At 43.4% G+C, this 22,328-nt stretch overlaps 1 protein-coding gene across 1 annotated transcript in view; it reads right to left on the reverse strand.

Moving 5' to 3' along the window:
• Nucleotides 1-22,328, reverse strand: part of WDR7 (WD repeat domain 7) — a 348,971-nt gene that overhangs the window by 112,573 nt on the left and 214,070 nt on the right. The window contains exon 21 of the mRNA XM_018576230.1: nt 7,065-7,286. Coding sequence (XP_018431732.1) covers nt 7,065-7,286 — 222 coding nt within the window. The remainder of the gene's footprint in view (nt 1-7,064; nt 7,287-22,328) is intronic.

Consider the following 22,328-nt stretch of genomic DNA (forward strand, 5'->3'; position numbering starts at 1 on the left):
TAAGCATGCAAACTGCACTTGGACATACAGGGTGCCACTATGAGACAATTCTCTAAATGTATCTCTGAAGTACAATAATTCATGACGCAAGCATGTACAAATGTGAAGGTCACATAAAACAATGAGAAACTTTGCAATGTTAAACCAAACGTATACTTTCCCTACAAGTCAGCAAATCATTCCGTCAGAACACGTGACTGTCTCCTGTGTAATGTATGACACGATCCTGCAAAATAATGCAATTGCTCTGCCTTTCAAAGTCTGAATACGGTGAATGAAAAGTGAAAGCAAGATCAATTTCATTCCAGGACCATAAATGAGCTTTAAATCAAATTTACTCCAATTTCTAGAAGGAATTGTACAATACCTACACTTGCCCTTAAATCCAAGGCAATGGACAAAATGTATAGACTCATTGTAAAGGAAAAAATAAGAGCCAATGTAGATAATCACTGGATGTGCTGTCAGCAGAAGTTAAAGAAGAGCTGTCATTTTGTTGTAGACAAATGCTGCAAAAGGAGGAGGATGGGAAGGAAAACATTGCTATGAGATTAGGTTGTAAGAGTGGCACTGGTGTTCTGAGAAGCTAGTGAAAAAAGGGAGCCAGCAAGAGATAAACGGAGAAGGAAAAAAGGAAACAAAAATAAAATGAAATGAAGTGTCCAGTCTTACATCAATTTCATTATCAAGTTTTCTTTTTGTAGCTCCTATCTTCCAAGCAGCAGGTCAGCATAGCAATTCCAGTCACATCCAGCACTCTGCATAACAATAGTAAAATTCAAATGGAACAAGGTAAGGGCTTCAAGTGAACCCGAGGGCAAAATAAGATGATATAATGGTAGAGAATAGGGAAGGAATATGAATAAAGGTGGCTGGATATAGAATGGAGGAGGAATATGAATGAGAGTACAAATATACAGAATGGTTGAGGAATATGAATTAAGGTGGAATGATATACAATGGAAGACAGAATTAGATCAAATTGGATGCATATAGAATGGGGAAGAATATGAATGAGGGTAGAAGGATATAGAATTGAAGATGAATATGAATGAGGTGAAATGATAAAGAATGGAGTAGAAATATAAACAGGGGTGGGAATGATATAGAATGGGGGAGGAATATGAATGAGGTGGAATAATATAGAAAAGAGAAGGAATATGAATGAGGATGGAGTGATAGAAAATGAAGAAGGAATATGAATCAGGGCAGAATTAAATAGAATGGGGAGGAAAATGAATGAAGTAGATTACTACAGAATAGAAGAGGAATATGAATGAGGGTGGAATGATATATAATAGGGGAGGAATATCAATGAGGTGGAATAATACAGAATAGAAGAGGAATATGAATGAGGGTGGAATGATCTAGAATTGGGGAGGTATATGAATGAGGGGGCATAATATAGAAAAGAAGAGGAATATGAATGAGGGTGGAATGATATAGAATTGGGGAGGTATATGAATGAGGGGGCATAATATAGAAAAGAAGATGATTATGAATGAGGGTGGAATGATATAGAATGGGGGAGGTATATGAATGAGGTGGCATAATATAGAAAAGAAGAGGAATATGAATTAAGGTGGAATGATATAGAATGGGGGAGGAATATAAATTTAGGTGGAATGAAACAGAATGCGGGATGATTTGGAAAGAGGGTAGAATGATACAGAACACAAGATGAATATGAACGAGAGTGGAATGATAGAGAATGGGGGAGGAAAATGAATGAGGGTGGAATGATAGGGAATTGGAGAGGAATTGGATTGTTGGTAGAATGACATAGAATGGGTGAGGAATATGAATGAGGGTGGAATGATAAAGAATAGGAGAGGAATATCAATGCTGGTCAAACAATATAGAAATGGTCTACAATGGGGTGGAATGAATGATGGTAGAATGGTATAGATTGGAGGGAAGGAATGTGAATGAGGGTGGGAATATATAGAATAGAGGAGAGATGTGAATGAGGGTGGAATGATATAGGAATGACACATCATGGGGGAGGAATCTGAATGAGGGTAGAATGGCATAGAAAGAGGAGAGGAACGTTAACAGGGTGGAAGTATATATAATGAAGGTGGGATGTGAAGGAAAAAAAAAGGGAATTATGGTAGAATGATATAGAAAGAAAGGGTGCAAATGAGGGTGGAATGATAAAGAATGTAGGAGGAATGTGAATGAAGGTGGAATGATACAGAATAAAGAAGGAATTTGAATAAAGGTGGAATGCCAGAGAATAAACAATATATATGGATGAGGGTGGAATAATATAGAAGAGAAATATGAATGAATGTGGAAAAAAAAATGAATTTAGTTGAATTCTACAGAATGGAAGGTAACTACGAAAGACGATGGATCGACACACCTAGAGGAGGAATACAAATAGGTTTTATTTCCTTGAACCCCTTGAATAATTTTGAAGTGGCGTTGAGTTTACACAGATAAATGTCACAAGTGCCGGAGGGGAGAGGGCACTCCTGGCTGAATCTGGAAATAATGATGTTATGCCACATGCAAACTGAAATAAAGCCTTGTCACTCAAACTCAGGAAAAAGAAAAACAAACAGCCAACCATTCCAGGGACCAGCACATCTATGATCTGCAGAGATTATAAATGTCATACTGCTCCATTTAATCCACACGTATCTGAAATTAAAAGGGCAGCCAAGCACACATCACTGCTGCACCCACCCACAACACCCAGAGCTGAGATTTTCAATTATTTGCATCAGTTCACAAATGCACGCTACATCCCTCCTCGTACATTAAATTAAACCAGTTTCAGGATTTTGAGAAACTCTGTGATTGCATAATCATAAAGATATCTGACAGCAGGAATGTGTAATGAGGAGACACTGCTTCAAGTAAGGGAGCCCCTGCGATTTGCTGTATTAAGAAAATATCTACAGAAACACTATTGAAGGCAGCCACAAGTGACTTTGTATTCTGGCCATCATGCAAATCCAATAGTTTCAGTACCTTTAGCCATTGGCCTTGAAAAAAATATGCCAATTAAGACCCCCAAATTCAGTCTGATTTTTCAGATTTGTAAGCTTGTTAAGTTCCCGGGCATGGAGGATTTCTTGCCCGATCTCGAGGGCATGCTCCAGCGGAGTTCCAGCACTGTTCCCCCAGCGGTCCGAGCAGCAGAAAAGTCCCCCAACAGGATGAATTAGTCGGATGAATCGAGGTAAGGGCAGCGGAGCTCACTCACACGCGTCCTGTCTCCTTCACATTCCGGCCACGCCCCCTTTTGTAAGCTTGTTATAGATCAGCGATACACAATTTTGAAGCCAGATACAGCCAGTCAACTAGCCACAAGTAGACACTCTTCTGATCATGTCAGCATAGCCTAAGACAATCTGAGATCTTCTTTCAGCGGGGGAGTGTGACTACACAGTTAAGACAGTAACAGATAGGAATGGCTCAATGAAGGGGCTGAGCGCATGCCGTAACCTTGCCAGAAGACTATAAGAAGCCAACAGGTGATGTAGTGCCTTGGGGTCCAACCTGTACTGAAATGCAAATTTTAGTTAAATTTTGTTTCTGACCCGCTGTTATCAAGATTAAGGGTCCAATTTGAACTGCACTGATATCTTGAAGTGCATTGCCATGCATTGCGCAAATTGTTGGCGCTATATAAATCCTATATTATAATAATAATAATTGTGATAAAGCAACACAAATTTTACCAGACATTTACCATGTTTAATGTAGTGTACCACAGCACATATATAATAATCTGGTATGCTCACCGAAACAGTTTTAGCTTAATGTGATGCTCTGCGGTAACGAGCAGTAAGGATAGGATCGTTTTTGTACTCAAGATAAAATCCTTTTCTCTGCAATCATTGGAGGACACAGCTCTGCTTTAAATCATCACCTACTGGGTATTGTGCCACCTGCAAGAGTTGGACGATACGTACAACTAAAGAAAAACAAAAAACAGCCCAGGGATGACCTCGGGTGGTAGCCAAAACCCCTTCAATGTAGAACAAGCTCAGTTAAATGACACAGTAGTGCAAAAAAGAACAATTGTAAACACATGGGCAGCAGAAAAGCGAGAGGGGAATGTGCTGTGTCCTCCCATAAATACAGAGAAAAGGATTTTATGGTTCATTGAAAACAAAATCTATTTTCTCTTCACAACCAGAACTGGAATCCCCATTCCCTGGACCAGGAGTCCCTTGACAGCCAGTTGTAAATCCAATAACCACTGGGTAAAAAGGCACAGGTTGGAGAGGAAAAACCTCTGTGGAGGGGGAGTGTGAAACTCAATTTTATAGCCCAAAAGCTACCTAGACATATGGGTTAGTCAACAGTCTGTGAATGCTAAAAGTTGTCCCCCCAAAAAAACAGTGTGGAGGAGGGTTTCTCCATGAATTTTGTAGGCTTGGACTGCCAGGGATTCTTAGCCCCTGTGGCGGTAGAGAGCTTGGAGGACTTCCTGGTAAACAAAAGGGAAAAAAAAAACCACAGCTAAAAAGGTAGGCCTAGTATTGCAATGAGAATCCTTGGTTTCAGCATATCAAGAGCGTACTCTCCTCCAGTGAAGTTGTTGATGATCTCATTGATCATAACGCTGAAAAGTCAATCCCCTGTAAATGGCGGATACTTAAGAAATTTCTTAGGCACTTGGTCAGCTGACCAACACTTCAGCCACACCAACCTGCCGATGACCACAGATGATGACTTTAAAGGTGGCCATACACTTTACAACCATCGCAAGACCTTAGTCTTGCGATGGTTGTAAAGTAATTAAAAAAACGTACGATCTGCCCATCTTGGACAGGCAGATCGTACTTGCGATCATAGCAAGCCCGCCCCCCTTAAGGGGCGGGCTTCTGATGACAGCAATGCTGAACGTGCAGTGTGAGCCTGCGCACACTGGCCCGTGCAGCATTGATCTTACGATCATGCTAAAAACCAGCCGAAAATCGTACAATTCTCGGCTGGTTTTCTAGCGTGCTCCTTAGACAAAAGACGTGCGACCGTACAGTAGAAACGGTCGCACGTCTTCCTTCACACTGCACGATTCTCGTACGATCGTGGGATTTCCGGCGATTCTCGTACGAGAATCGTGCAGTGTATGGGCACCTTAAGTCCTATACCAGCTACTCTGCCAAAACCACATACACATATGAAATGTGTTCCTCCACTAGAACCCTGAGCTTGGCCCACTAAGTTTAGGTTTTTGAAACAAGCACTGACACAAAAAATACAAACAAATTAGTCTGGATGGGCCCTTACAAGTTATTCTCATATATGGGACAAATCTTATTTACTGAAAGTAAAGGTAGAGCATGTATTATAAGTATTGGCTACCATGTCTACATTATTCATTCATGGACTATAAAAGAGTTTATCCATCAATTACATAACAAGAAATGTGAGAGGGACTTGATTGATTGACAGCTCTGTCACATCCCTCCTTCAGCAGAAACTCTATGATGTGCCAGTTAGATTGTTGACAGCCTGATAGAAAAACTAACCAGATTCAAGTAAATGTAAATACTTTGAGAAGAAAAAAGTACTTGGCCATTTATTTATAAATGTTTTCACACAACTTGAACCCAGCATTCAAACATTTTTCCAATGAAATCGAATTATAAAAATGTGGGTGAAAGTTGTGTAAACCTTGTGTGTAAACATTTTTAAATGGACCCCTTGGTAATGTAAAAGCATTTTAAATTGAAATCAGCAATTTAAAAAATGTGTATGAATAAAATACTTGACATTCCACAATGTACAGCAACAGAAATTAAAAACAAAAAAACGACTTACTGTTAAAAATAAACCCTTGCATTCTAGTCTGACTAAGCCCAAGGAGAACATCTCGGGAGAATAATATCATCAGTCTGAGGTAGGGATGAAGTCTGGGGTCACCGATACCATGGGTTCACAATGAATCCCCAGGATTTGCAACATTCGTGAATCGCTGAAAACTTTGCAGCTTTGCCTCCAGAAATAGGGAACAATCTATAATGCTATGCACATAGGCTTCCCTCCGATCAGTCACAACAGCCAATAATTTAAGTGACTGGATAACCCAACCCCCTTTTTTTTAAGAAGGTGAGCTCACAGCAGCCATATTGTCAATGTGCGTTTACACGGTTAGAGAGAGCTGACAATTTTGTAATTTTCTATTTTGGCATTGATACATATCCGCCATGGCAGGCAGTGTCTGGCTTTCTATGCCTTTTTGTTTGATGATAACTTGATTATTAGCCCTACAAATGACCAGAATTGAATAACAACGATGGGTAATTGTGGGCATAGCGTTCTGTTTAGACTTTGCTTCTTTTTTTCCATATCTCTATAGATTGAACTCGACTATGACACAAGATTTGAACCTCATGGAACCCCTTCAGTGGTTTTAGATGCAGAATCTGAAAACTTCGAGCAGGAATCGCAAAACTATTAGTGAACTGAACGTAGGCAGATTTGCTCATCTCTTATCTGCTGCAGTAAGGGGGGGAAGTAATTCCTTGGCACAGCAACCCCCGCCCCCCACCCCCACGGATGCTCAGCAGTACTGTACACCACTAACTCTGGCAACTCACAAGTTGACAGGCAGCAGGTGAGGAGCTGATCTGTTTGAGACACAGCCAAGAACATAAAGACTACTGTGCAAGAACAGGGAATTCCGTGTCTGTGTCAGCTATAAGCCAGCACCTAATTTAAGGCAATAAATGCAGATCCTGGATTATACCTGAACAAAAATGGTGTCGGCCTTCTGGGGAGTAAAAATAATGTATTGTCTGAAAGGCTGACTTCTTTCTAATGGAGACACATGGGACACAAACTATAAAAGGGAAAAATGGAAACTGGAGTCACAGATGTAAAAAGCTGTTTGTTGACTGAACCCACTGGTCTTCCAAACTAAAAACACTGCAGGGACTTGCTTGTTTGCTCTGCAGCCTTGGTTTAAAAAACAAAAAGGACCCACAAATGATCAAACAGAAAATACTTTTACAACTTTTTAGCCAGCATTGTAGGAAGTTATTCCATCTCACAACACCTACAACACCAACTTCAATAAACAGCCCTTTTTTACTTACAAGTATGTCGGGCAAGCGAGTAGTTGGAGCCTCCACTGGTCAGTCCAAACCCCTCTGGAATCTGACTAGAACTGCGCGGTCTGGTTAGAAGCTTTGCGGGCTCAATCTCTGCTCCGAATTCTGCTCCAATTACCCCCAGCAAGACTATAGCAGTGGCTTGCTTCCTCCTCTCCTCATATGATGGAGACGCTTTCTTCATTGGGGGAAGGTTGGAAAGGCAACCTGAAAAAAAAAATGAAGTCACATAAATAAAACTCCTAGAAAAAAATAAAAGTGCCTTTATATTGCCTCCCAAGACAGAATATACCTGCAGCACAGATGAAGACACACAATATACAGAAGTATATTCTAAAATAAGTATTAGTAGCAAAGGTCATGAGTCCAAGTAATACATTCTAAAATGCAACATATCATACAAAAGACATATGTGTGGTGCACAGACAAGGTGAAAATACTTAAAATGAGCCTGTATCCAGGCTACTGACTGCTCCTGTGCTGTGTTTACATTAATGGTGAGAAGGATGCAAAGTCTCTGCTGGGAAGGTGAAGCAGGGGGAGCGGAGCTGCTGAGTCTCTGGTGGGTAGGGAAAGTAGTGGGAACTGAGCTGCTGAGTCTCTGCTGGGAAGGTGAAGCAGGGGGAGCGGAGCTGCTGAGTCTCTGCTGGGAAGGTGAAGCAGGGGGAGCAGAGCTGCTGAGTCTCTGCCGGGAAGGTGAAGCAGGGGGAGCGGAGCTGCTGAGTCTCTGGTGGGTAGGGAAAGTAGTGGGAACTGAGCTGCTGAGTCTCTGCTGGGAAGGTGAAGCAGGGGGAGCGGAGCTGCTGAGTCTCTGGTGGGTAGGGAAAGTAGTGGGAACTGAGCTGCTGAGTCTCTGCTGGGAAGGTGAAGCAGGGGGAGCCGAGGAGTCTCTGGTTGGAAGGGGAAGCAGTGGGAGCTGTGCTGCTGAGTCTCTGCTGGGAAGGTGACGCAGGGGGAGCTGAGGAGTCTCTGGTTGGAAGGGGAAGTAGTGGGAGCTGAACTGCTGAGTCTCTGCTGGGAAGGTGAAGCAGTGGGAGCTGTGCTGCTGAGTCTCTGCTGGGAAGGTGAGGCAGGGGGAACTGAGCTGCTGAGTCATTGCTGGGAAGAGGAAGCAGTGGGCTAAGCTCCTGAATAACCACTGGGAGGGGGAAGAAGGAGACGGCTGAGTTGCTCAGTTACTGGTGGGAGGTAGTGCTTCTACTGTGAACTTTGAAGATGAATTTCTCCACAGTGTCTGCAGCCACAGAGGTCAATGGAGGCTTGTAATAAAGGTAATTTACTGATATATGCAAATAGTAACCAGAATGCTGGAAAGTATAAATGTGTACCGGTTATATAAAGATCTCTACGAATGCTGCAGCCTGTATAGATCAGTGTTGATATCCTCATGGGAACTCTAAAGAAGAAAGGTACAGTCCATGCGCTGCAGCGGGATCTATGCCAGGTTGGCATTTAGTAATGTAAATGTAAAGCAAGGCACCACCCTCTTCTCAGAAAGAAAAATCTTGCAGCTTGCCTGAGCATATAGGCAGCAGAAAAGGTGAATTCTTCTCATAACAGGCAGAGGTGGTTAACAAACCAACTGCCTAAAAGCTTGTGCAAAAGGAGCTTTGTTTCACTTTGAAATATGCTTTAATCCCAAGTTTAGAATGTATTCTCTTTAAACTATCTCTGTCGCTCAGAGGTATCTCCACATACTTACTACCTTTGTATTTACATTTACATGCATCCACTTTTGTCATTTTCATTGCTCCCACTCTGCCTGAATCCGGGCTTGTTCTGAGTCATAACATTTCCTGGTGCTTGCCTACTCTCTGTCGCCCTCCATACAGTCCTATAGTACAGGGCTCAAAATTTCAAGTCCTAAGCTACTAGCCAGGCCTTAAGAGTCACTAGCCACCAGTTGCCCCAATTATAGTACAGGGCTCAAAATTTCAAGTCCTAAGCCAGGCCTTAAGAGTCACTAGCCACCAGTTGCCCCACCTAACCCTTACCCGGCCTTAACTCCGCCCCTAAACACACCCTCTTAAATAATCTTTTGATAATTCTTATCTCATGATAAGAATATTGCGATGATCACAAGTACGATCTGCCTGTCCAAGATGGGCAGATTGTACGAGATTTTAATGACCTTACAACCATCGCACAACGAATGTCGTGCGATGGTTGTAAGGTGTATGGCAAGCGTAAAGCACAATAATACACTGCTCAACAACGTTACACCTCCCCTGCACAAATATAATAAAATTTCCCCACACACATAAAATAATACACTCCCCCCTTATTAACCCCCAAGCATCGATCCTGCTCACATACATTCTTTCCTTCGGCCGGAGGAAGCCGGAGCTGACAGGAGCTGCTATGCGGTCTGCATCCGACACAGATGCAGACCGCGGATCTGCTCCCGCAAATCTGCCCGACATGTCAGCTGGCTGTGGGCCACATAGTACCGGCTCGCGGGCCGGAGTTGGGCGGTGGACCGGTACTTGGAGACCCAAATTTCCACTCACCCTCACCTTATTTTTACTTGCCAAATGCAAGCAGGCGAGGGGAAATTTTGAGCCCTGCTATGGTACATTAACTATGGCTGTCACACTGATCAGTAGTAATGTGTGAGAGGTGGGGGGGTGATTTTGGCACCACCAGAAAGAGACATATCAGTGTGCAATCACATTGGCTCTGCATCACTTTATATTTGTGAGATTTTTTTAGTTAACTTTAAAAAAAAGTCACTTTAATTATGTAGTGTATATGATGCAATGAGGAATTTGACATGCTGTGTGTTTCATTAAGCACAACATTCGTGTTGCAGGGAAAAGTTGGTCAGACGCAGCTCCGGTGCCCAAATACATGCACTTCAGTAGTGCTGTGTTCAAATATAAAATTCAACACTCATTAGCGCTGCACTTCTACACACACCTAAAGACTACCACCTTATTCTTTCATCCAGAATATTGATCATCAGAAATATGGGGGCTGTCACTGTTTACCTTGTTTTAAAATTGCCACCTGACTAGCTGTTATGCTGACCTTATAGGTTTAGAACTTCCCAAGTCATGGTCTTAGAACAAGTATGAAGATCAGCAGAGTGAGAAGTCCTCATCTCCATACCTGTTCTGGCTCTCTGGCTAAAACTGCTGAAGCTCAAGATATCTGCAGAGATTCACATTGGCAGCTTTCATGTTACTCACATGTTCAGATTCCTATAAACATGGCACAAAACCTGAGCAATTCAAACTTGGCAAAAATGCACAAGCAGAGGTTACCAACCATGGAAACCACATGTCAAAATGTCCATCAGATCCAAAGATATAATTGGATTTACCTAGAAACATGTAATACAAGTGTCTACCTGATTAAATATAAATGGAGCAGACTGCTAAGAAAGGCCTTCACAATATACAGTCTTTGCCAAATCTAAGCAGACAATACAAACTTTACAATGTGTGGACAGCTTTAGGAAAACCAAAGAAGGCAAACCGACCTGTGTGCATTCTGTGTGTTTCCTATTAAAGTAGATGTAAACCATAGGGGTCCTGCCATATTTAAAGAAATGTACTTTCACTTTGTACACCGCCATGCACTAGGTTTATAAATAGGAACCAACTTCATAAATACTAGCTGACTCTTGACCATATGTTCCTCTCAGGTTACTGCTCCAGATGGAGATTTTTTGGCTCTCCTACATTGCCCAGGACATTCCTCCCCTTGAGGCCCCGGGGTCCCGGTGGAGATGATGGACGCTATGGGATGGTAGGGCTAGAATTAGCCACCCACCCCTATTTCGTGTCCTCACCATTTTCGATCCACCTCCAGGTGCTTCACGCAGGTGAGTACCACATGCCCGGTCGCTGTGGGGCCATCCACATATGAGATCAACCCCAGTAGTATGTTATTCAGGCATTACATCAAGATGGGCATGCCCAAATATGATGACATATAATGCAAACAATTTCATTTCCAATTTTTTATAGATTAACTTGATCCCCTGAGGAAGCTTTAGTGCGAAACGCGTAGGGAATAATCATGTTGGAACAATCATGTTGGGACGAAGTATCTGAAATATAGTTTGAAGAACACACCAATGAATTGATCATCTTCTACAAATCATGACCTATATGTTTGAGAATTTAACAAATTAATTTATGTATGTCAGGCCAATCAATGAGAAGGGATGAACCTGGTTGGGCAATAATTGGGTTACTACATTCATGTATGTAATGATGCTATTTATAAGTCTTATCCATTGTAATAATCAAGTAATGTTTTTACTGCAATTTATTTTATGTACAATAAATTTGATATCGTTTTACGCATGGTCTGATATATCTCTCCACAAACCCTTTCCTCTACTTTTTTGTATATATACAACTTATTAGGGGGAGAGATCAATGTAAGGAGCTAGGGTAGAGGCGACCCACACAATTTTTCTGTGATAGTTTAAAAGGAGAACTATGAGGTGAGTCCTTTTCACTCACCTCATAGTTCTAGCCGACCTGTGACAATTAGACTGTCACATACCGGCGTTCGCTCACCTCTCGATCCTGGCACGGCTCTCTCCCGTGACAGGGGAGGGGCTGGATTCCCCCCTCCACGCTCCGATCCGCCAGTGCTGACTGGCGGAACGGACGGGGGAGGGGGCGGGTACAGCTGGCTCTGCCTCTAGATAGGCAGTGCCAGCTGCCACTCAAGCAGCTGGGCGGATCCCGGCATAATTGGATCCGCTTCAGCTGCGGCGTCTCAGTATACCGCAAGCAGCAGCTCGCGGTATACTGCGTAGTCTCAGTGTACCGTGAGCTACAGCTCATGGTATACTGAGCCTAGGGTGACGGGAGGACGTTAGTTTGTGTCCTCCCGTTACCCTACGGTGAACTATGGGGAAAAGACTTAACCCCATAGTTCTCCTTTAAAGGGCAGCTATGGTCAAAATTAAAAATAAATATGCATTTCCAACATCTAAACAATGTAACATTATCATTGCTTGCTGGAAGCAATGTATCATGGGCAATGTAGTATGGGAAACTGAGATTTTATCACATCAAGCAGCAGGGAAAGAGACACAAAGCACACTGGGAATCCAGGAAGTTGTTGGAAGTGATGGGAAGGCAAAACTCACTGCATAGAAGGGATTTTTCACGTAAGCTTTGATTGCATTATCAAAATCAACTCTAGTATGTATTCCTATTACAATGCTGATGTTATAACAGGAGAGGATATACTGGAACTTTACAACTCCTTTAAATTTAAACTGCTGAATCACTTCGTATCAGTTACTATGTAATTTTTAAATACTTGTTTTCCTCTATTTTCATCCTCTGTTGTGCCTCAGTGCTGCTTATCTTTTGCAATGTCTTTGCAGTCATTTTCTGTCAACATACACTCCAGTGATGGCTGCATAGGATTTCCCAGGATGGGTTCCCGGATGCTGACAACCGTGGACTATGCCAGAGTAACAGCAAAAAGTTTGCCAGCACATTCACCAGCCAGCATGCAAAAAAAAACAAAAAACCTGTCTAACCGCTTAGGACATTTGTTTTGCTATGCCAGGAGTAAGGCCCCATTCACACCAGGGCAGAAGCGTTTCAGTGTGATTTTTGAAAGGGCGATTTTGGGCGTTAATTGCATTTCAGCGGTGAAACGCAATTAAAAACGTGCGTTTCCATTGCAATCTATATGGAAAACGTGATCAGTGCGAAAAAAGTAGCTCAGGGAGCAATTCTGGCAGCAAGTGGTTCAGATCGCGCAGAGCTGTGTGCTTGCATGAACGGTCCCCATAGGAATGTAAGGGATTGTTCATGTTGGCGGTTCAGCACAGACAAATTCGCGTGACCGAACCGCCCTGGTGCGAACGGAGCCTAATGTATGTTAAAAAAAAAGCCGCATGTAGGCTCCATCAGAAGCCATTGTGACAAGGTGACAATGCAAAAGTACAACTGAAAGACAGGGACAGAGTGTGACCCCATAGCAGGAAGTATCTAATCAAGGGCTTTAATGCCATGATCACCAGGCACTATTTTAATTCAAGCTACAGATTTAAAAGTATTGAAAATGACCTTTGAAATGAGATGAAAATGTTAAAGCTTACAAGACATAAGCGACTGGATCTACGTATACTTTAAATATGTGAACACAAATTATATGTGTGCTTATGGCCTACATTAAGCTGTCACTAAGACATCTAAACACCGCAAGCGTCCAAACTTCCCCCACACCTCTGGCTCCTACGGGGTCAAACAAGAGCAATCTTGATATATGATTTGATTTGAAGCGGCTAATGCTTCAATATTGCAGGCTGGACATAGGAAAGCCAGCCACTGCCTCCCCCCTCCCCCAATCCCAGCGAGAAGCATCATGCCCTATAACAATAGTTCAAAGCAAAAGCTCCATTGTGCAGCGGCCCTGATTGTTCTGTCAGCTGACCTCTGCAGAAGGGGAATTGCTAACCACCACTGCCCGTTCCTCCGGCTGACAAATGAATGATCTCAGCACACCATCCACTTTCAGCAGAGCTGCCTCTAAGTCCAGGTGCTCAGACACAGGGGCCCGGTGTGACATCTCAGATCAAGATGAATTGGCACAAACTCCTGATCCGAGATTGTTTTATACCATTTAATTTAGTTTCTTCCCCTGCTTGGATGAGCACAGCTCTGGTTATGGATTTCTATTCTAATGTAGTGGAGCAGGCACTGAAAGAAGCCAATGAAGCAGATGCTGGAGTAGGGGGACTGCGGGGATACTGATCAATAGGAGAGGCACTGACCCTGTGTGCTCTGACTCTACTACAGCCACCGCTCCTAGTCGGAGGGAGAACACATGTGCGCCTTCCAGTAGGAAATGAAACAGCGGGCACACTTGCTGCTGAACTTCTTCCTGCTGCTTGCCTCGCACTTTTGGCTTAGCTGTTACAATATTTATGACTGCTGAAAACAGAGATAAGTAAACAGCAGGATCGCTAGGCCTCTGTTTAAAGGGAGTCTATAATGTGTTTTTTGTTTTGTTTGTTTTTTTAGGTTTACAACCTGATTGTTTGCAGAAAATATGTATTTTAAAAAAGGTGCTTCCATGACACAAAGCTACCAGGCTTCCTAAAAAAAGCCCAGCACTGGCTGTGTGATTTTAGGAAGCATGTGTGTAATGACTGGCTTACAGGGAAGTACGGTGCATTTCCAGTGAGCACATATTTCGAGTTTTTACTGCATTCTTTATTTTTACATTAAACTCCCCAGTGGTCTGGGACTCCAGTGCTGCGACGTGCCCCCTGCACAATACTCCAACCACTAATGCTGCTCAGGGCCGACTGTTGTTGATTGCAGTGCTGTGCAGGGGGTTGTGTCTGACTGCTGGAGACCTAGGCCGCTTATTTTTTGGTGAGAACAGCGGTCTAGTTATTTAGTGTGGTGTGTGCGTGTGTGTGAGCATACTTGTCTCGATACCGAGTGCTTGTGAAAATGCCCCAATACTAAAGGCTGATACCAGCCCTTTAGATTTTAAACAAGTTCAGCTGTCTTTGACAGTGCCTGTCCAGCCGCACATCACCTCCTGCTCCTTTCCGGTACCCACAGAGACAGGCACAGCATAGGACAGCCCCACACAGCCGTACAGCCCGGGAGTTGGGCACCCGCCTGCACCACCCAGAACCCACATGCAGCCCTGGTGAGATCGCACACAGCCTTTGTGACAACCGAACGCAGTCCCGGTAAAATCATGCACGCAGCCCTGTATAATTGCCGTATAATCATGGATTGATGGGATTAATGTAAAGGTGCCCACACACCTTACAATTTATCTGCAGATTTTCTGTGGTCAGATGGAAAAAGTGCAACAGATTGGCCCAAATGGAGATTACTCAATCCACACATTTAAGTGGAGATGGAGGAATCTGTTGCACCTTTTCCATCTGACCACAGAAAATCTGCAGATAAATTGTAAGGTGTGTGGGCAGCTTTATACAGCAATAGAGAATTGCAACAGACTACAGAGGACTACAAATCTCAGCAATCCATGACTGCTGATTGTCATTCTCCATTGCTTAATAATCATGACGACCAGCCGACCTCTGACAATGAGACTGTCACAGGTCGGCTCAGTAGATCGGGAGGTGAGCGAACACATACCGGCGTTCGCTCACCTCTCGATCCTGTCACGGCTCTCTGTCATGACAGGGGGGGGGGTGGATTCCCCCCTCCCCGCTCCGATCCGCCAGCGCTGACTGGCGGAAGGGGGGGGGGGCGGGCACAGCTGGCTCTGCCTCTAGATAGGCAGAGCCAGCTGTCAGTCACGCAGCTGGGCGGATCCCGGCACAATTGTCGGGATCCGCTTCAGCTGCGGCGTCTCAGTATACCGCGAGCTACAACTCGTGGTATACTGAGCTTAGGGTGACGGAGGACGCTAGTTTGTGTCCTCCCGTTACCCTAAGGAGAACTATGGGGAAAATACTTAACCCCATAGTTCTCCTTTAACATATGACATACCCCTCATTAATACCAGCCAATTCCACTTCTGTAACCCTCTCGATATCCAAAACTCTAAACTTACACAAGACACTCATTATTTAGCCATAAAAGGCTCACTTGGAACAAGATAACCCAGAATTTTCGTACTTTTCCCCCCAACATCCAAACTGTACTTTCACACATTTACTAATTCTTGCTTATTAACTACTGTATCTACAAGATTATAGGTGTTGAGGGGAACAAGACCATAACCACCAGACATGTAGCATGACTGAAGCCATGTTCTGAATTCCCCAACAATCTATTACATTTAGCAATGATATTGTGCACAGCTTACTTTTTAGGCTTTAGTTACACCTTAAAGCAATTTCTACAAACAAGAAGGTGTAACTGGCAGCAATAGGGAAAGAGCGGCTTGAACTCCTTTGTGCTACATCACAGCCACTAAGCCAAAGCAATATTTGAAACACAGAATTACCATCCAGGCTATAGGTCTTTCATTGCTTTGTTCAGAACCAGGAGCTAAACAAAGCACCTGTACTTTGAGGTACGGAGGAACATGCGACAGTGGTGAGCCAATGAGTGCCGTCAGGCAGGGACCTGTTGACCTGTATCTTACACAGAGATTTCCTGGCAGCAGATCAACAAAAAGCCAAGTACAGTATATGCTGCCGAGGAGGCCTAACAAAGAGAAGCAATTGCTTCTCCCTGTAAAGCACAGATTCACTTTAAGCTTTGGCAAATTATCTTATACTATTTTTTCAGAGGTAACACAGCTTGACTTTTTGATTGTTTTGAACTGGACTTGACAAACCCTTAAAAGTATCTAAACCAACAATGATGATCTAATGCTGACACCATGTGGTACTTGAAAGTGCTTGTATTAAAGGCGATATAAAGTGGTTTTGTGCAAGTATGAAATATTGTTATTATAAATATAAATATCATGTATTATTATACTCAGCCAGCAGTTGGCATGCTAGGCCTTCACATTTTATTCTTACCTACAATTGTAAAAAAATAAAAACTGCCACAGAGCTCAATAGCTAATGTGAAGGAGTCAGAGCATTGGCTCCTCCCCCTTCTTTTCTCCTCCATAGGATCTACAACAGGTATAAATAAGAGACAGCATGCCTGCAATTAAACAACTTTTGCCATTTTTCTCTTACTCATAATGGCTTGGTAATCCTATGTCAGTGATGCTCCATGAATTTGGTAATCCTATGCCAATGGTGCTGCATGAATTTGGCATTCCTATGCCAATGGTGCTCCATAAACAAGATAATCCTATGTCAATGATGCTCCATCATGAATTTGGTAATCCTATGCCAATGCTGGTTCCATGAATTTAAGAAAAAAACTGAACTGACATAAATAAAAGCACAGAGAAACTTTAATATGACTTGGAAATCTCTAAGGCCTGGGAAGAAAGAAGTTGGCAGCGAATGCGCCGCTGCAGCCCATCAATTGGTTTGAGCTACTGCTATTCACAATGGACGGAAGGCAATCTGTCTCTCCGTGGCTAGCTCTGATCTAAACCAATTTTTTGAGCCCAGGTCTACAAGTCCTCAATTCCTCCCCAGATTGGTGCGGACCTCCAATTCTCAACATTGCAGTGCCAGGCCTTCAGTAGCTAGCACAGGTGGTGGTATTAAAAGGAGATGTAAAGTCCCAGCATATACTATCCTGCTCTAACATCAGCATTGTAATAAGCATACATAATAGAGTTGTTTGGGATAATACAATCACAGATTACTTGAAAAAAAAATCCCTTTTATGAAGCCAGTGCTGCCTTCCGTCTGCCCATCACTTCCACCAACTTCCTGGATTCCCAGTGTGCTTTGTATCTCTTTTCCTGCTGCCATCTCCATTTTTTAAGACTATATATCCCATCATGCATTGCTCCCAGCAAGCAATGGTGATGTTACATTGGGGGAACTACAGACACTGAGTTGTTGTCGAGACGGCAGGCTTAATTAAAATGGTGACCGCTGGAAATGCATATTCAGGGGGCCGAGTAAAATGGTGTCAGTGCATTGAGGAAAAACATCCTATGGGCATCTTCAATAAGTAAGCTTACAAACTTCTAGATTAATATGATTATTATGCATGATTTATATAGCGACAACAGTCTGCGCAGTGTTTTTTTAAAAATGGAGGGGAACAGTACAGTTACAATTTCAATGCAGGAGGGGCAGCAGGGCCTTGCCCGTGAGAGCTTGCAATCTGGTATCAGTAGTGGGATACAACTTATGGAAATTCAATATAGAAATACAGATTTATTTTTAGCTTTTAAAAATAGATACAGATAAATAGCTGGGAGGAAGTCACAAATCAAATCATATAAAAACCACAAAAAGAAACACCTCTTCAAGTATTTTCTACAGCTACCTATACACATTCTAGGAGAGGCACAGACTATTCACTCCTGAGAACATTTTTGCAATGTGACTAAAGAAAGGGGAAAAAGACCAGGCTACAATTTCATTTGTCTGATGAAAATGTGGTATTTTCTCCCAGTGACTTGCCTTCATTTAATCATGCTAAAGGGCGACAGGGAGATCCATTTTCTTGACAGAACGGTTGATCACCCTATCACAGGCAGAAAATTAATAACTTGAAATGGGCTTATGTGAAAAACAAAAAGCCAGACGGATGAAAAGAGAAAATGTTCTGCATTTAGACAGATGCCGTCAACGGAAAACTCTCTAAAAGCAAGACGACCATTCCAGGAATTTTTTTTCTCTTTTTAAAGTGCAACAGAAGCATTTTTATTTCTATTGAATAGAGCTTTGCTTGGCAGAGTTTGGAATGTTCTCGCCCCTTCTTATAATAAACCTGAGAATTTAGAAAAAGCAGTAACCTAGAGCGACCAATAAGATATCAGAAATCACTTACCTGACTGCCTTTAATTGATCAAAGCTCAAATATTATTGGCTGCTCTGGGTTACTGCACATCATTATATGTCATTGTCACAGATCAGCTGCGGGGCTGATCTATTACCTGCGTTTCTACAGGCATGCATTTGTTTTTACCTCTTTGCTGCTGAAGGTCTGCTGGCACCTGTGGTACTCCAAGCATGTGCACAGACCTAGCAGCTATGGGTGTCACCTGCTTCACCTGATGTTTAATATACCTTGCTTCCTGCTACTTCCTGTCTAGCCTCCTATACCTCTCCCTATCTAAATCCTGCTCAGACCAGCTTGCTTTGCTTGAGCAACACTCTTGTTGTCCCCGAGCTAACATGTTTGCCCTTGCTTCTGACCCGATTTTCCATAAACTGATGTCTGGTGTACCGACTCGGTTTTGTTCTCCAGATTACGTCTGTCTGCTGCCAGCCCTGAACATTGGCTCGTTTTTTGGATTTACGTTCTCTCTGTTGCCATCTTGCCTTGCCTGAGCCGACTGGTATGCAGCCATTTTTTCCATCTCTAGTGTGTATGGGTACTCTCCACAGGTGAGCAGGGTGAACCCAGGGGTCGCGACATGGGGTAAGTACGCAGCTAAGTCCCGTGAGGGGATCCCTGGCGGAACATCGGCTGACCCTTAGACCCTGCACCCTGGGAGATCCCATGCCACCTTCTTGCTTGTGGGCTCAAATCCCTGGAATTGTGACACTCATGCTGCCAAAGTAAACCTGTCAGGCATATAGGAGATGCCTCCTTTCTAAAATGCTTTATCCATTACTGTCTGGATTCAGTGTTTTTGAGACACAGACCTGAAACAAGCATGTCACATATAAGAGCTGGAATTCCATAGCTCTTTAATTGTTCTAGATCAGTGAGTCAACACACATTCGATTTCAGCAAGTCAGTGCTGTACATACAAGTAGAGGCTTCAACACATTCAAATCGAATATGAATTTTACCATGTTCTCCAAATTTCTGAGATGAGAAAGGGGGACACCCTTTAACACAAAGAACGCAGGTGAAGGACACCCCTACCATGCTCCCATTTACGTGAAGCATGACGAATTGATTTGCAGAAAATGTTTTTCTCCACCACTACTTGTTGTTTATAATGGCTCTGCAAAATAACATAAGCAATAAGCTAGAGGTTGGGTGAAACGTTTAGAGTGATAAAAGGGCCCCATAATACCATACCGATGGTACGATGCATTTAGCACCCACCAGTGGCGGAACTACCAGGGTCGCAGAGGTCGCGGCCGCGACCGGGCCCTGGAGTTTGGCCACTTGGAGGGGGCCCAGGACAGGAGGAAGGGGCCACTGGTGACCGCTGATTACCAGTCCCGGGACCTCCTCCTCCCGTCCTGGGCCCTACATGCTTCACGCTGCTCCCCTCATCTTGTTCCGGGCGCAGCGTGAAGCATCATCCAGCCGGGCAGCAGCAAATGAGTGGGAGCGGTGTAATCCCCGCCCCCTCATCACACAGAACTGCCGCCGAGTGCTGCGTACACGAAGGGGGAGACCGAGACAGGGAGCTGGAAGTATCAACGAAGGTGACATGGGGTCGCTGGGGACATGAAGGGGGAGATGAAAGAGGACAGTGTTTTTTTTTTTTATTTCCTTTTCTAATTTTGTTTTAAAAAAAAAAATCTAATTTGTGTCTTCTTGGGGCCCTTCATGGGATTCTTGCATGGGGCCCTGAGGTCACTAGTTACGCCACTGGCACCCACTATTGCGCAGCACACTTAACGTGTGGTGCCATAAGCTAGGTGAGTTGCATTCATCTGCTGATGGCCATGCGGAGCCAGGCAGTGAGTGGTACAGCAATACTGTGCGCTGCAGTGAAAAAAGATGTGCTTTTTTATTTTACTGTAGTGTACAATATTGCTGTACTGTTGGGATGTGCGTTGGGGTGGCATTCAAATGAATGGCAAGGCAACATACTGAGCGCATGGTATTGCATACTAGGTGCACTGTGTGATACCAAGCACTTAGCGCAATGCTAAGGAGTGAATGAACCCTATCACTTTTGATAAATACTATATTTAATTAATAGAGCAGCAGACCAAAAAGACACAGAAATATGCGGCCTCGCTCAGAAGACTATGACAAGTGATTGTGCAACCTCATCAATGAGATCTTGCTGGATCAGGGACTGAAGAATATAAGACTGGCAGGGGGGACGTGGGCAGGAAAAGGAGCAATATAAATTTAACATAAAAACTGAAAAAATAACTGAAAATACACGGCCTGCACAAAAAAAAGCCACACACACAATATTTAGTTGGACCGCCTTTAGCTTTGATTAGGGCACACAGTCTCTGTGGCATCCATAGGCTCATACAAAGTCACAACATTTATTTCCATCCAGAGTTGCATTCATTTTTCAACAAGATCTTGTAGTGATGGGAGAGTCGGACCTCTGTGTAAAGTCTTCTCCAGCACATCCCAAAGATTCTCAATGGGGTTAAGATCTGGACTCTGTGGTGGCCAATCCATGTGTGATAATATTGCCTCATGCTCCCTGAAACACTCTTTCACAATCTGAGCCCGATGAATCCTGGCATTGTCATCTTGGAATATGCCAGTGCCATCAGGGAAGAAAAAATCAATTGATGGAAGAACCTGATCATTCAGTATATTCAGGTAGGCAGCTGACCTCATTTTTTGGGCACATAACGTTGCTGAACCTAGACTTATTATCCATTAGAAGGCTCTGTCCTATTTGCTTAAATCCAGATGTTTTTTTTTGGATAGGTACTGTATATGCTCACTAGAAAAGAAACACAGTAAACATAACTTTTATGGAACACAGTTACCCAGTCATTCTGTTTTGGATAACTGTGTCATGTATATGGCAGAAGGCAGACATTATCTGGTCTAGAATTAGGAGCAGTAACCATGCAAGTTATAGAGCGCACAGGGGCGTTTTGAAAATGTTGCTTCCCTGAGGGCGCTGAATTATTTCTGTGCATCTAACTGCCCTCTAACATCTATGGAAAGCCTTGGGGCCATCTCATTTGAGGATCACTGCAGTGTGCAAAACTTATCCGCAGCAGAATCTTTAAAAGTGAAGATTAATCTGCTTATATTTTTGCCTACTTAGGTTCCCCCTTATCAACATGCTGATATAATTTTAACTAAAACCTTTCTGATTTCATGACATACATTTTTCCTTAGAGTCTGTGATGTTATCTCTGGGTCCCTGTGCATTGCAGCCAGATCATGGCTAGTGGGAGGGCTGGCAGGGTGTTGTACATAGCCTCTTGAAAACATCCCAGAATCCAGTAGTCCGCTTAGGAGCCCTCTTCCCTGATAAAAGCAATGGACGGATTCATGGGAGGGTTTAGCAAATATCAAAATGCCTTGATGGGTGGATGTCAGTCTGAAGGAATGGGCACTCCTAGGCAGACCGTATTTGCATGCAGACCACCCTAGGTAATGCCCACATGTGATGCTGAGCCTCTATGATTGACTGGCCCCCGTGTGTTGCAGCGAATAAAAGTCGTACACCTACCGCACTGCAACACATTACAGTAGTACACATTGCGACACACATGGCCAGGAGGTTCCTTGTGGTTGCAAATAAATAGTAATGCTAGGACATGAACGGTAATGCACCTAGCGAATGGTAACACTCAGTAGGTGTGTTGTGTGCTAATCTCACACCTTGACTGCCTTTAGGCGATCCCTTAAGACTCATCTCTTCAGGGGAGCCTATCCCACCTCAACCTAACCACTGAATTATCACGTTCTCAAACAATTCATTCCCACACAGCTACATCCTCATGTATCACTTCAACCTCCCTTTTAGATTGTCAGCCCTCATGGGCAGGGCCCTCCTTACCATCTTGTCTTGAATTGTATTGCGATTGTAATGTCTTCCTTA

Source organism: Nanorana parkeri, unplaced genomic scaffold, assembly GCF_000935625.1.
Source record: "Nanorana parkeri isolate BGI_ZX_2015 unplaced genomic scaffold, ASM93562v1 scaffold61, whole genome shotgun sequence".
In the NCBI taxonomy this organism is placed as follows: Eukaryota; Metazoa; Chordata; class Amphibia; order Anura; family Dicroglossidae; genus Nanorana; species Nanorana parkeri.